Consider the following 15,088-nt stretch of genomic DNA (forward strand, 5'->3'; position numbering starts at 1 on the left):
ATTGTATACAAATTCCAAAGTAAAAATCTATTAGAAAAAACAATAAACCCGTGAAATCACAACCATAACCACTATCCATTTGCACAGAGACGGACTGGTGACGTTTTACACTCGCCTAGTACACTCGCGGGCTCACTGTTCGGCAACTCGATCAGAAATTTGGGGGTGCTGGTAGAACGTTTCAGAGCTCAAAATACAAGGGGAAAGTACAGGCGGAATTTAAATTTCAGAAGATTATTTGAGATACTAGAGCACAGTGAGTTAAAATTCATAGCAATATTAATATTAAGAAAGAGTTTTGTTTAAATAAAAATTTCGTTGTCTTTAAAAATCTTACGCACAAAGGTAATACGGCACAAATGTTCAAATAATATTATAAATCTAATTAATATGAAGGCTTTGTAAGTATAATAGAGCTAGGTTAAGCAGAGCGCTCTAGAACTTGGAACGACAACGTCGAGAGTCACTATTTTTTATCAAGAGCCACTTTGGTTTTTTTTGTTTGTTTTTGGTTAATCAGTTATCAAGGATTACAAAAATATAAAAATTATTTTGCGGAAAAAATTATTTAAAAAGATATGATTTTAAAAAAAAATGCATAGTATAATAGCCGGGGTAGTATGGTGAAGAGCATAGCCGGTACAGTCAGCTCTGTTGTAAAGCGTTATATTCTCTACTACGCGGGGAAAGTGTTTTTGGTACGCACTACACTACCCAACGTTATAGTATGCGCGTAAAAGAATCATCTAAGGCAAGAAGATCAACCTTCCGAGTGGCTGTGTGGTTATCGTTGTGGACAGGCTATCAAGGACGTTCTGGTCTGATTCTTGGTTATGTTAATTATGTAATTTCGATGTGGAATGATTCCAAAAAACAACATATTAATAGTGAATCACCGCTGGGTCATCTGAAATCGTACCTAGTCACATTGAAATTACAAAAATCCAAAACAAAATCGTCAAGATAAACAAAAGTGCCGCCAAAATGTCAATTTAATGATTAGGAATTTAAGCTTCAGATATAAGTATATTAAATTCTAGGGGCATTGAAATACAAAATCTAACTTCAATGAGATTATAATAAGCATTAACTTAAAGGGATGGTGAAACGACGATATGACCTACTTTCTATCGATTCCTCTTCTATAATAACTTTCAAAAACGATCGTCATTTAATATTATAGATTAAATTCAAATTTTAATAAATTAAAAACTGCGGCGAAATCGACCAAGAAAAATGGCTACCGTTTTTTACGCGAAATAGGCGTGTATTTCGAAAAGGCCGCGATTTGTTGTAGCGGCCAATGAATGGCGCCCGTACAATCCGCGAATGACAGCCAATGAACGGCGAGTTTCTCGGGGTCATGGTTTGTTTCTATCTCCATGGTCTGTACATCTCCGGCTGTTTCAAAAATTGTGTTCTTTGCTTTTTATTCCCGGACACAATTCATATTAAAATCGACTTAAAGTTAACATTAAGGCACTTTGTATAAAGAAGAGCTGCTGGTAACCTTTCGGGCCATATTTCAACGTTTTAAAAGGTATTTACTCGCTAAATCTCTTATCTATCCTTCACGACCAAGGCTTATTATTAATTTTATTTGTATATAAGATTTTTTTGTGAAATGGCTGAAGTCCAGCCCTATAATTTTGAACCACTGTTAGCAGACCACCCCGAATACAATGATATTACTGATGAAGATGATGGCAGTGGTGATGAAATAGATCAAGCTATAGTGGGAAACAACGAAAGAGTAGGGAACACAAATTGGTAAGACTTAACATATAGAATAAAGAATTGCTGGACTGCAATTTTCTATTTAGGTGCAAATGTGGAAATTGGCAACCAATGGCCACTGTGGTGGAAAGTCTGTGCTGCCAAGAAGTTAGACGTTATGTCACAAAGGCCCCAACTATAAAATGTATTTTACAGTGGACAAAATTCCAGAAAAAATGTTTAGATGTAGACGTATTGGAACCAGCATATTTTCATTACGTGAGAGAAACAAATGATAGGACAGAATATGATATAATAGTAAGTTACTATTATCTGTCATACGCCCCCTGGCTTTAGGGCTTGAAACAATGGGCGGGAAATTTTAAATTCTGCCATAATGCTAAAAAGATCTACCTATTTCACACATAAAATGTAGGCGCAAACATATTTTATAAAACATGACAGCCAGGGGTGCTGCAAGTAGCAGACAACTAAGCGCTCACCAAAACATTTGGGAGTCTGCTTGCCAAGAATCCTCCATGCTATTATACCTAAAATAAAACTACTCAATGGCAATTTCAATTTTGTAAATTATATTTTTATTCCTATGAAATATAGTTATGTGGCATATCGCCAATACGCATATGTAGTTTTTACTTAGCTAGGATGGAGGAATAGGATTCCAATTCCAAGTTGCGCGGTATGTGCTATTAGAGAAATATTTCCATCAGAGGAATATTGTGGCTTTAAATATCCAAGAATTCAGTAATCAAAATAATTTATAAAAATGTACAGTTATTTAAATCTACTCTGTTTTTTCTCCACAACTTCTCTTTTACTAACACCAGCGGAATGTTTCACTGCCAAAGTTTCCGCTCTACAAGGAGAGGACATAAGTTGTTTGCCAACTGGGGTATTTAAGGCGTTTTCATAAACCATATTCATTAAATTATTCAAATATTCTGAAAATATTAAAATATTACTTTAAATATAAAACTTTGACAAGAAAAATAAATACCATAGGTGTTCTCTTCTAGAATCTTTTTAGCCGTAGCTGCACCTGCTTTGCCTTTAGGATAAGCTAAGTAGTACTGCTCTTCTCCTTCAGAATTAATTGCTTGAGCTTTTTGACCATTTTCATTGAAGTGTAGAGCAGCCAAATAAGTTCTATAAATTTAATTTATTTTTACAATATTGCATAAGTAATGATAATAGAATCAGTTACCATAAGTCTAACATTTCCATAAGTATGTCTCTTTGGGAAATATTTTATTGGAAGTATAGAAAGCGACATACTTATGGATAAAATTATTAACTTATGCAATTACTCTAACCTGGATAATGTTGCATCTTTATGGAAATGTATTCGTTTTGTTAAAAAGGAAGTCAAAACTGAGTGGAAGACTTCTAATGAATAAGACTGATATTTGTTTGACAGTTGTTGAATTGCAGCTTAAGTATGCCTGGAACTAACAACACCCACTACTTTTTCATATAAAGTTGTTCCTGGTGAAAAAGAAATATTTTCAACTGGTCTGTAACCAATGCTTTCAATTCATTCGTACCTTTCTCAATCCACAGCCTAGCATAATCAGGCGAAATTTGGTCATGTAAGCATTTTGGAAAAAGTCCGTCGTGTCCTTCGTGTATATTGCAAATATGATTCAATAGGGAAGTCCATTTTGCAATACGTTCCTCCGCTGTTTCTGAAGATCCTGCTACCCAATATGCGTGATTTATTATCGACTGTACCCAATGAAGCAACAATCCAAAACCCTTTGAGTTCCTTACAGCCAATAGTCTTTTCTTTAAGTCTAGTAAAATGAACTTTATTAGTCTGTTATATTTCCAAAGTAGTTTGAGAATTTGCTTATCAACAGCTAAAACCACAAAATAGTAAAACCGAATAATAGATTATCAATTATCACCTAACTTTGGGCATATATAGATTTATTTTTTTAAATAGTAGAGGATATTTAACTCAGGTGTTTCGTAAAAAATAATCTCCGTGAATATTTGTAATAAGAGTGGTATTGGAATTTATGGTATAATTCAAATGACAAGTATTATACCTCTCCCTCTGCAACACTGATTGAAACCCCCTCTCACTGACCGCGTTACGTAATTTGTAAATAGCCCCTACAGTACAGAAACATAAATTGAAATCAAAGTTACTTTTTGCAACGTGCCAGTTATCAAACTCGTGTATTATGTTAGGTTGAGATTTTTTTAAATAAGCAGCTATTCCTATATGGCGGTCTGAAACAAATTTTTTCACAGTCACGTTATTTTCTTTCAAGAATTGAAGTCCCCTTTTCAGACCCTCTAGTTCCATCTGGTTTGAGCTCGTCACTTCTGTGGACTATATTAAGAACTTTAAAAACAATATAAATGCAAATATGGCCTATACATACCTGGACAACTTCTATATGTATAATTTTAACAGTTTCAGCATTTAAGAAATTGTAAGTACCATATTTTGCGGAAAACCTGTCAAAGAAAGTAATAGATTTCAGCAGAGATATCAAAACACATTCTGTGAGAGTTGGTAGAATTCACCCACCCTGGGCTATCAGCTCGACCGTCGCCACACAGAACTAATTATTTTTGTCTTGCAGAAGACAAAAGCTTTTCTTGTTCAGATCTCCACAGCTAAAAGATTAAAATTATTCGTTGATATTGATAAAATTTTAATCTATATCACCTTTTGAATGACGGAATGAAACATTAATTGGTAATTGAAATACATTCGTTTGCTGAAACAATGAAGGTTGTAGTGTTTGAAGGTAGTTAAAAACCGAGATGGAAGAACTCCAGCAAAAAACATGGAAGCTGCCAGTAAATAGTTTCCCCATGCAGTTTGGCCAAACATGGGTTGACTTTGCCATTTAAAGATATGACCATCTAAACAATCTGTTGTTACGCAGAGGCAAGTTCCGTTGACTCTACAGTTTACTTTGACAGTTGGCTTTTGATGGAAAATGTGGCACATCTTAAACAATTGTAATAAATTGGTTGCAAAAACAATAAATTTGTCTTGCAGATGTGGAGGTGAATCATCAATCTTAAATTCTTCCCTAATAAGTAAAATTGGTTTAATGACTTTTTAAGCTTGCAATACTTGCAAAAAACCACATACTCGTCTGTCTCCATGTCTTCACTTTCCTGACTAACAGGCCAACTTTCATTTGGGTCATAAGATGACCCAGTCTGTTTCGCTTCACTTGTAAGGGACATTACAGGGGAGCCAATTGGTTCCGCAATTGGTTCACCACTGGTTTCCTCAAATTCATCTTCGTCGGAATCATAGAACGTATTTTCTGGCGAAAGGCTTTTTGATTTGGTGATAGGTGAGGAGTAGCCAAAATCACTGAAATCACACTGAGTTGCACGAGATTTTCCTAAATCTAATAAGGAATTCCTTTTATAATGACTATCTATTTTTAATTTCAAAGTAACTCACCAATTGTGTTAACTTGTATTCCTACACTTCTAAAAGTGGGATTTGCTACCATACCAGTCGACTTGGTCAATGGTTTTGCCATAATACCAATGGATGTTGTCAATTTCTATAAATATTTTTATTTGATAAAACTTATAACTATGATTTAGATTGTAATGTAAGTGGCTGGGTACAGAGGGGCGCAAAACATTGTGGAAGAAAAATGTATGGACGATAAGGTATTTTTGGAGGGGGGGGGGGGCAAAAGCAACATATGCTAGGTTTTGGGTCAGTTATATGAAACTAGTCAGAGGTGGTAAAACCAAAATTGGTTTATAGAGAAATGAATGGGAAAAGCAGCCTGCTGCTAATTTCTTTAGCCTACTGTACCTGGCCACTTATGTTGCCCTTAAAGTAGTTTGATAAAAAAATATTAAGTAACTTTGAAGCGTAAGTGTGCATTAATAGAGGATCCCCTTTAAAAACCACTTCTTCATTTGACACACCTGCGATTTCAGATAAAGGCTCAGTAAAGGAAGAACTTGCTGTTCTACTACCACTAGAAAATTCTTCGTCAATTTCTGACACTTTCATTGCTAATGGTGGTTCCATTAACCTTTCTTTTTTAAATTCTTTAGGGTCTAGTACAGATGGAACAGCATTTCTCTTCAGGAAGCGTCGTTTAAATGGAGAGTCAGGTTTTCTAGTATTATAGCAATTTGCTGTAAAATGAGTTGAGCAAACTCTTAAATTGGAGGCTGGAACCCAATCATTAGTTTTTCCTAACGCTCTTAGCCATTGTTCTCTTGTTGGGACATCTTTGGGGAAAGAATGGAAGGATATTTCCGACCCACGACAGTTGTCAAAGTTGTTATCGCACAATGGTACCGCGCAATATGTCATCTCTTAATATTTTGGAAATGAACAGTAACCTGATATTTTGAAATTTTAGTATTTTACTGGCGAAACTGCAAAAGGCCAGATAAATAATAAGCCTTGGTCGTGAAGCATAGATAAGAGAGATTTAGCGAGTAAATACCTTTTAAAACGTTGAAATATGGCACTAAACGTTACCAGCAGCTCTGCTTTATACAAAGTGCCTCAATGTTAACTTTAAATCGATTTTAATATGAATTGTGTCCGGGAATAAAACGCAAAGAAAACAATTTTTTGAAACAGCCGGAGATGTACAGACCATGGAGATAGAAATAAACCATGACCCCGAGAAACTCGCCGTTCATTGGCTGTCGTTCGCGGATTGTACCGGCGCCATTCATTGGCCGCTACAACAAATCGCGGCCTTTTCGAAATACACGCCTAGCGGATTATTATTTTTAGTATAGATTTTACATTGAAGACAATATAACAACCGAGCGCGGCGCTGACCACCTACACATTATAGTACAGTTTATAGGGGGAATATCCTTGCTCGTGGAATTTCGACGAATGTGTTGGCCGTAGTAGCGCGAACAGCGCGTGATCAAAGTTGGCCGTGGTTGACCTTACCGAAATAAGTAAACCTCAAGGGGAGCGCATTCGCGTTTTTGCCCGGCGCTCCTTTTGAGAAAACTCGCTAGCTATCTTTCTACCGCGCGAGTGACGTAGCTGGTTGACGGTTTTCCCGTAGACACGAAGAGTAGGGTGTCTTATAAGTACCGTGTAGTTTGTCTGTCATGGGTAAAAAAAATGTGTAAAAATGTGGTGAAATTGCATAATCTTGGGAGACTGTGAAAGAATATAAATACGTTGGAATTATTTTTGGGTTTTTCAATTATTGTGGTCGGACGTGGTCAGAAGAAAGAACTATATTTTTTAATGAAACTTTTATTAAAATAAAAAATATGAACATTTTAATATTGAAAAGGCACATTTGGAAATTCATTGAAAAATTATTATATTGTTCCGTTTAAATCTGTCAACTGAACAAAAAGGCAGCTTATTTTTTAAACTTAACTACTTATTTTTTTAGTTTTCTTATCTTTTTTCCTGTCTTGGGCCTCAGTAATACTTTTTGAATTTAAATATTTAATTCTAGTTATCATTTTTAAATAACAAAAACAATCTCTCTTGGATATTTTGAAAATAATGGCATACGTTCATTAGTTAGGTTATTGATAAAATTTAAATCTTAATTTCCTTTCCAACTTTACCTTAAAACTATAACGTTTACAATTTCACTATTAAGTTATAATAATATTAGGCCTAGGCCCTATGCTATAAGCTTATAAAGTTCTGGGTTTAATGTCAGCTAATACTGGAAGTTTTAATAATTTAGAGCAGCTGTTCCCAAAAGGTGTTCCGCGGAACCCTAAGGTTCCATGGAAGGGTCACAGGGGTTCCGAGAATTTGCAACGCGGCCATCTTCATTTGTGTCAAGACTCTTTTAAGATAAACAAAAATGAGTTAGGTTCCGCCAGAATTAGGTGGATAATTTAGGGTTCCATAGCCGAAACAAATTAGGAACCGCTGATTTAGAGAATATAATACTTACAGAAATTTATATAAAGTGCCAAAAACAAGTGTAAAATTGAAGGGAAAACGACCGCACGTATTTATTTTCTATACCGCATTTTTTCTGATTTCTTTTATTAGGAATTCGACTGATTTCTCTAGTCTCTCCTCTCTTCGCGCTCTACTACCCTCCCCGCGGCTTGTTTCTGGTTTCCTGTCAACCAGCGACGTCACTGAAAGTGGGCCGGTAGTTGCCAAGCCCCCCAACGTACCCGCTGAAGCGCTTCTCTACAGACCCAGTCGAAAGAGCTAACCTTATTATACGCAGTATTTTACCAACCTTGAGTAAAACTGCCGATTTTGATATTTTAATTTTGCATTTTTTTAAATCATATCTTTTTCAATAACTAATTCCGCAAAATAATTTTGATTTTTGTGTAATCCTTGAGCACTGATTAACAGTGAAAAAAAAACGAAAAATAAAAGAAGGTGCTATTGTTAAAAAATACCAATTATTCACTAAGGCTTTCTTTTCGCTTTTATATTTCGGAGTCGGCACTTTTAACAACTTGAAGACGACACCATATTTAGCGTTTAATTAAAAATAATGAATATTAAAATTTCCCTGCTCAGCAAATCGAGATCTAAGTAATATAAGTATGGTAAGGTGTTCCTTTTCCAGCAACGTGCGATTTAGCAATCGTAAATACTGGTTTAAATGGAAATGATCCTAAGCCTTGTATATTATAGGTGAAATCAGAGACACTTGTAAAGTAAAGCAGGGTACACGAAAACAAATGTTTGTGTTTAGACAATACCCACACCCATAAATAAGGCCTGTTTCAGTATTGGTTATATAAACACCTTTTTAATTCGTTATGTAATATTTCTAAAATGTCTTAAATGTCTACTATACTTTTCGATAATTATACATGTTTTGTTAACTGATTTTGAAGAATTTAATTTAACGAACGTCTAGATATTCCGAAGTTGTCGTTCAAACTTCTAGAGCGTCCTGCTAAACTTCTCTAATTAAGTACCATATCACCGATAAATTTAACAATAAGATACTTAACCGACGACGCTGTACAAGTCTCGATTAAAACGTGGCTTGTTTTTTGACCGAAATGGTCGTAGAAATATCGTCTTTGAGAAAATTCATTAGAAGAGACCAATTTATATCTAAATTCACAACGGTTTCTTATTGCTCCGTTAACAATTTTTAAAGTGAAGTAGAATACGTAAAGAGATCAAAAAAGCACAGACAAATCAATTCGTTTAAACATTAACTAAACACTTATCTCCCACATAGACTCAGGGCCATCTTTACCTTTCAGATGTCCCTGGGCTAATAAAATAAGGCACTCTTTTTCATATCACCGCGTCTTTATTGAATACTTTACAATTAAATTATAAAAAAATATAAAGGGTCGGACGGTGCCTCATCAGAGCACGGCGCCCTAGGGCTTAGCCAATCCTAGCCCAATGGTAGAAATGGGCCTGCATAGACCAATAGGCCTGGACCTCCCAATGCTTTAAGCCGGCCATCCTTTATAAAGAAAAGAGTCTATTTAAATTAAGAGGGGTCGGAAATTCTAAAAATCCCGTACACTCTACGTGAAATCTGAAATCCAGTCTGAATTTCTTCAAAATCCGGATATTTTTTCTAAATCTCGGAATCCGGCAAGAAGTTCAGAAATCTGACGCGTAATCTCCAAATCCGGCAAGAAATCCCGATATCTGACGATAAATCGCGAAATTAGACGAGAAATACCGAAACCCTACAATTAATCTTGAAATCCAGCGTGAAATCCCGTACACACTTTTGGTGAATGTCCGACCTTCGCAAATTAGTATAAAAGCAGGGGTTAAAGTGGGCTACGGGCAGAGCCTCCAAATTACATAATAATGTACGAAAATTGCTTTCCGATTTAGTGTGGTCCAAATATCATCATGACCCTGCTTTATCAAAAATAATATATAAGCAGATCATATGTGTAAAACGTCCAATCTAATATTTCTTAATATTTAGATACGGTAGGACACACAAAATAAATAAATGATTCCTAGACATAATTATAGGTACACAATGTCTATAGAAGTCTTAAACGTGTCATATAGATAGACATCTCATATACTACAAATATTAATTGATTTATTTTCAAAAGCAATGAAAAGGAACCCAAGCCTGAATTTCATGACCAATATGTCTTGATAATCTGCAACTTACCATAAAAAAGGCCCAAATACCCGCCCCTATACGTTTACCGTTAACGAACCACTTTTCGGGTTTGGGCGTAAGTGTTTCAGCAACTGCTGAAGCCACAATTATAAATGATACATGAAAATACATCTTGCCCACGGAAGCCCGTCAAAGTTCTGGGCCGGTAGTTTCTCAGCAACCATTGAGCCCACATATTCGATGCATAGTTTAATAGGCCTGAAAATACCACTCGATAATTATAAACGTTTCGGCGTTAGGTGGCAAATAAGCTCTCAGGTAATTATGAAAAAAAATCAAAGATCTCCGTTCAAGTATTTAAAAAGTAAAAAAAGTGTTTTTATTATTAAGTGGAAAAAAATACTCAAACCACTGACCAGCTGTCGAGGTCGGCTGGAAACCACATTCCGAACATGGATCCTTTGCATGCCCATTTTATATACTGCTGACACGAATACGAGTTGTCAATTAGAGTGGTCACTTGTGCAATGCTGGACCCTAAGTAGGTGACGTTGCGAATGTACGAACCAGATGATTCTAAACCCAAAACCTTCGTCGGTTCTTCCGTATCATGATGCACAACGGTCCATACCTTGGAAGAAAAAAAATATCTTAAGGTATAGTAATATTTGTACGGTCAAAAGCCACAAGGGACGGAATTTATTTCTTGATATAAATTGTACACTTTTTCACCTAATCAAACGGTTCCTCAGTTCCGATGCTGATTGTGAATTTACACTGTATGATATTGGTCAAGGACCGGGTTTCTGACTACACTGTATACTACTTGTCAAAGAAAGATTAAAAATAATCGGATTTGGTCACAGTTGTCTGTTTAAAGTCGAGTTTGTTCCAAATCTTTTCGAGATTGAAAGCTATCGCTACGCCATCTTTTGGTTGCCGTCGGAAACTAGATAAGTAGCGTATTTGCAGAAGATTAGCGTGCTTGAGGGTTATTATAGATGAAATAGAATTGGTGTGGCAAGCGAGTAGTTTAAGTTCAAGTAGAATATGTAAATGTTTTGTTCTAGAACAGTCAAAAAAGTGGTTAGTGTCTTATTACTTTTTTGAAATATTTTGATCCTGATAATTTTACTATCCGACCTAATCCCGCCGATGGAAGTGGAGTAAAGGGACGTCAAAGGACAACACTAGTTTCTTACCTGGAAAGTATCCACCTACTGAAACTAACCAAGCTAAAATAATCAAACTCTGCTCACGTGATAGATGTCTCTCCCTTTTTCGATTTCACACGAAACGTTGAACGGAGTCAGAAGGCCTTCCTCTCCATCAACGTCGATGGTGTAAACGCCCGGTTGACGGACGTCGTGATATTTGTAGAGATCAGAGCAGCTTGTGCGATTCTTCGTCGAAGTATCTCCCTGTATTACTGTAAGGGACAAAGGGATTTTGATCAACTGCCCGTGGTTATATACTAGTTAAATTTACTATAAAAATTCCATTGTTAAAGAGTATTTCGTTTTCTGTTATTTGTAATCCATTTTGTAGAGCTTTAATTATATTTTTCATAATGCGAAATACAAAATGCCCTAGAGCTAGTTTTCTGAGAGAGTCGATTTAATTTTTGGGTTATGTAGAGCTCGGGGCTGGGACAAGAAATATCAGTTATATTTGTTTATAATCACAACCGAAAATTATCAAAAAAAAACTTATTTTTTGCATATTAAATCGTCTTATAACCGCGAATAATATCCATAAATTAACAGTTAACCGAAATTTTTAAGAACAATCGAATATTTTTTGACAATTTTGTTAGATATTGGTCCAACGATAGAAGGTTAGGGTTTCGCTATTTTGTTAAATAGATACTAGACTAAGATAAACAAATTGCATATAATAAATACACTTTTTTCTTTAGCCATCATTTTGATGCGTATATCACCTGAAAAACCGTTTATATATACCTCATGATGGTTTAACATTTCTAAACACGTTCTTTTCATTTTGTTTTAATTTACTTCCCGATAGAGGTATGACTAATTTTAAAGTTGAAGTTTTATACGCATATAGGTTCCAGTTAGCTTCTGTCCGTTCAGAATTTAATTGCTCCTAGCACGCCAATACCAAATAAAGCTGTAGTTGCTCTTACCCCATATAATGTAAAAGGCCGGTACTAAACCTTCGCATGATTTCACCTTAATAGTTATATTTTATAAACTGTAATGAAACCCCATTGGGGAGGGACTGAAGTTGAAAAGAAGAAACAGTAAAGTCTGGTGAGAGCTTAGAAAACTAAGTAAGCAGTGGAGAAAGCTACATGAAGCAGACTTATTGATTTCTTGCGTCTCGACGGAAACACTACGTTTTGAAGCAAAACATGATAGAACAAATCTGAAAGTGTATGCATCATCTATCCTTGTCTAGCTTGAAACGCTCTCTATCGCCATAAAATAATTCTGTAAATCTTTAGCAGTGGAAGCTATAGGGATTGTAACACTTTTGGTAATAATGTCAATTTTGTTTTTTAAAATGTAGGCTACACTGTTAAAATGTATGTAGCTAACCTCCTACTGTTTTTGAGGAAGTCTATATAAGGTCAACATGCAAATGGTAATAGTAATATTGTTTTATTTAAAAGGTTTTATTTGACTTCGTTTAGAAGAGATATATATAATCAGTTTATGTTATAGGCCAAGTCAGATAGGCCACGTAACCACAGACAGATATAGGTGTAAAGACAGCGAAGTACCCAAAATAAATTAAAATTAATCACAAAATAATAACAAGAATATTGATATAATATTAGCTACATTAGTTTAAGATTTTAGTAGAGGGGGTTGTCTATTATACATTTTTTCGCCTTTTTTTAAACTGCGTTGGATTTTTTACATCATTCGTTATACATTTATTGTATAAATTGGCAGCTTTATAAAAAATAGATTTTAATTTTTTGGCGGTTTTTACCTTTGGTAAACTTAGGACATTATTTTGCCTTGTGAATGTAGTTTTAGGGTTATTTAATATAAAGTTATTATTTTTATAAATTGTCAACGATTTATAAATAAACATTAAACAACAGAAATCATATAATTGATATATGGTTAAAATTGTCATGGATTTGAAAAGAGGTTTTGTGTGATCAAGATAGTTCGCGCGGCAAATTGTACTAATTATCCTTTTTTGCATAAAAAATACGCTTTAAATTAAGTTCAGTAGTGTTCCCCCAAGTAGAAATACAGTAAGTTATTCGAGAGTGTACCAAAGCGTAATACAGCTGTTCGCAAATATTGTCCGTTAAAAGAGATCTATTTTTGGAGATTGTATAAATAGCAAATGATATTTGATTAGCTAATTTAGATACGTGAGTGTTCCATGTTAAATTTTCGTCAAAATTTAAGCCTAAATATTTATAATTTGATACTCTTTTCAGATTTTCGTTGTTGATTTTTAAGTTTTCGTTATAGCAAATACTCTTATTAGGATTAGAAAATATTATATAAAAATAATAAACAGCTTTATCAACATTTAGTTCGAGGTCATTTATAGTCAGCCAATCATATACATTTTTAACTCAGTATTGAGATAGCGTATTATTTCATTTATATCATCACCACCTTTTAATCCTAAAGTGTCATCTGCGTATAAGTAAAAAAATTCTGCATTCAATTAGTTAACATATCATTGATGTATAGATTGAATAAAATTGGAGAAAGGGCAGAACCCTGTGGGACACCACACTTAATACAAGTTTAACTTGATAATATGCCATATTATCACATTAGTGTTTAACAGTTTTTGTCATCAAACCAATTATTTTTTTGAGTTTTCGATGACGCTCTACAACTTCCTGATTTACGAAATTAATATAATGGAAAAATAGTATTTTTCGAAAACTAAAAAAGGTATAATCAGAAATCGATAATAGGACGGTAAATAATAGACGGGTTGAGCCAGCTCTCAAAACGTTTAAAAAGTAAAAGAATTTAGAATATTAGAAGTATAGAAAATGGATAATTATGGTCTTAGTTATACATTAAGAAAAGCTTTAATTTTGGATCTTTTTCCCGCTGAAAATATTAATTGAATAATTCTATGTAACCCTGTTCCGTACTAGTACTACGCGGTTCTTTCAATTGTTGTGAAATTTAAGACTGAATCGAAAATAAATATGCTTACGGAATGACAACCTTAGAGAATGTGAAAGTTAGGCAAGATCTCATAAAATGATTATTGTTCCTTTTTAAAGCAACAGGTGTTTCCGAGTGTCGGGGTGATTTACGTTCAAATAGGAATCCAGGAAAGTTAGTATACTGGTTAAGCCTTACTTCGAAACTTGTACAGAATAAAGCCCCGTCTATACTCAGCTACAAGTTCCCCCGTTCACGTTTTCGAGATGTGGCTTAACCTGTCAAGAGCTAGTGAGATATAAGAATGAGGCGCGGCTCCACGTGTTGCAGATACTACGAAGCTGATCTCAACCCGTTCATCAAGTCGCTCAATTTTATTTGAAATATGTTTTATGATAGCGCATCGCAACTACAGTTTATTGGAAAGTTCAAATAAAATAGAAATGTTATATTTCTGCCAAAACAAGATTTAATTTATTTGATTATATATACACAGTTAGAAAAAAGAGTTTGATTATAAACCCCCAAGGTTCTTAAAAAAAATTCCACAAATTCATACCCTCCAAAACCCTTTAACGGAAATTTTCAAACCCACAAGGCTTAAAAATGAGCACTTTCTGTATTTATAGATTAAACTAAAAATAATGAATTTAATTTACGACTTTATAACGGGCGCGTTTCGAACCCAAGCCCTCTAGCACGACACCGAAAGATGTATGATTGCAACGATGTTTAGAGAAACCATTTTGGGGAAAGTCCGTCTTCCTTTACGTTTTATGAAATAATTATACGGCTTGATATCAAATTTCGGCATAGATGGCGTGGGATAGTTTAAAACGTGCAGGGTTTGAAAAGGGTTTTAAAAAGTGATAAATTATTAATTTTTTTCTATAGGTTCTTAAATTGGAATCCTAAGGGTTTTCCATTGACCTAAAGGGGTTTCCTTTAAACATTTAAACCCTTTTCAAACCATGCAAGTTGCCAAAACAAACCTTAAGGGTTTATAATTTTTTCCTAAACCTTTTTTAAACCCAAAGCAAACCCTAATAAAACCCATGGAAACCCTTTTTTCTAACTTTGTATAATAGCAGTTCCCAAATTAGGAAGGTACCTAAATTTAGCATAGAATGTATTTAATTATACTGTCGGGAAGTTAAAGCGTTGCTTCCA

At 34.7% G+C, this 15,088-nt stretch overlaps 2 protein-coding genes across 7 annotated transcripts in view; both read right to left on the bottom strand.

Annotated features, from left to right (window-relative positions):
* LOC149945260 (uncharacterized) overlaps window positions 1-15,088 on the bottom strand; it is a 148,699-nt gene that overhangs the window by 59,911 nt on the left and 73,700 nt on the right. For all 6 annotated transcript variants that reach the window (XR_016480790.1, XM_090174403.1, XM_090174401.1 and 3 more), the window contains exons 3-4: window positions 11,051-11,220; window positions 10,208-10,422 (exon numbers count right to left, since the gene is read on the bottom strand). Coding sequence is in view for 5 of the 6 variants with exons in the window: in XM_090174403.1 (XP_090030529.1) it covers window positions 10,208-10,422; window positions 11,051-11,220 (385 nt within the window). In the remaining variant the exon portion in view is untranslated. The remainder of the gene's footprint in view (window positions 1-10,207; window positions 10,423-11,050; window positions 11,221-15,088) is intronic.
* LOC149945262 (uncharacterized) lies at window positions 4,038-5,249 on the bottom strand. Its single transcript, XM_090175767.1, has 6 exons — window positions 5,180-5,249; window positions 4,856-5,123; window positions 4,421-4,793; window positions 4,280-4,368; window positions 4,131-4,206; window positions 4,038-4,078 (listed from the first exon to the last, which is right to left on the bottom strand). Exons 1-4 carry the CDS (start codon window positions 5,229-5,231, stop codon window positions 4,318-4,320), a joined length of 744 nt encoding a protein of 247 aa, XP_090031893.1. The 5' UTR covers window positions 5,232-5,249; the 3' UTR covers window positions 4,038-4,078; window positions 4,131-4,206; window positions 4,280-4,317.

This window comes from Leiobunum rupestre, chromosome 5 (assembly GCF_980474605.1).
Source record: "Leiobunum rupestre chromosome 5, qqLeiRupe1.1.hap1, whole genome shotgun sequence".
Lineage (NCBI taxonomy): Eukaryota > Metazoa > Arthropoda > Arachnida > Opiliones > Sclerosomatidae > Leiobunum > Leiobunum rupestre.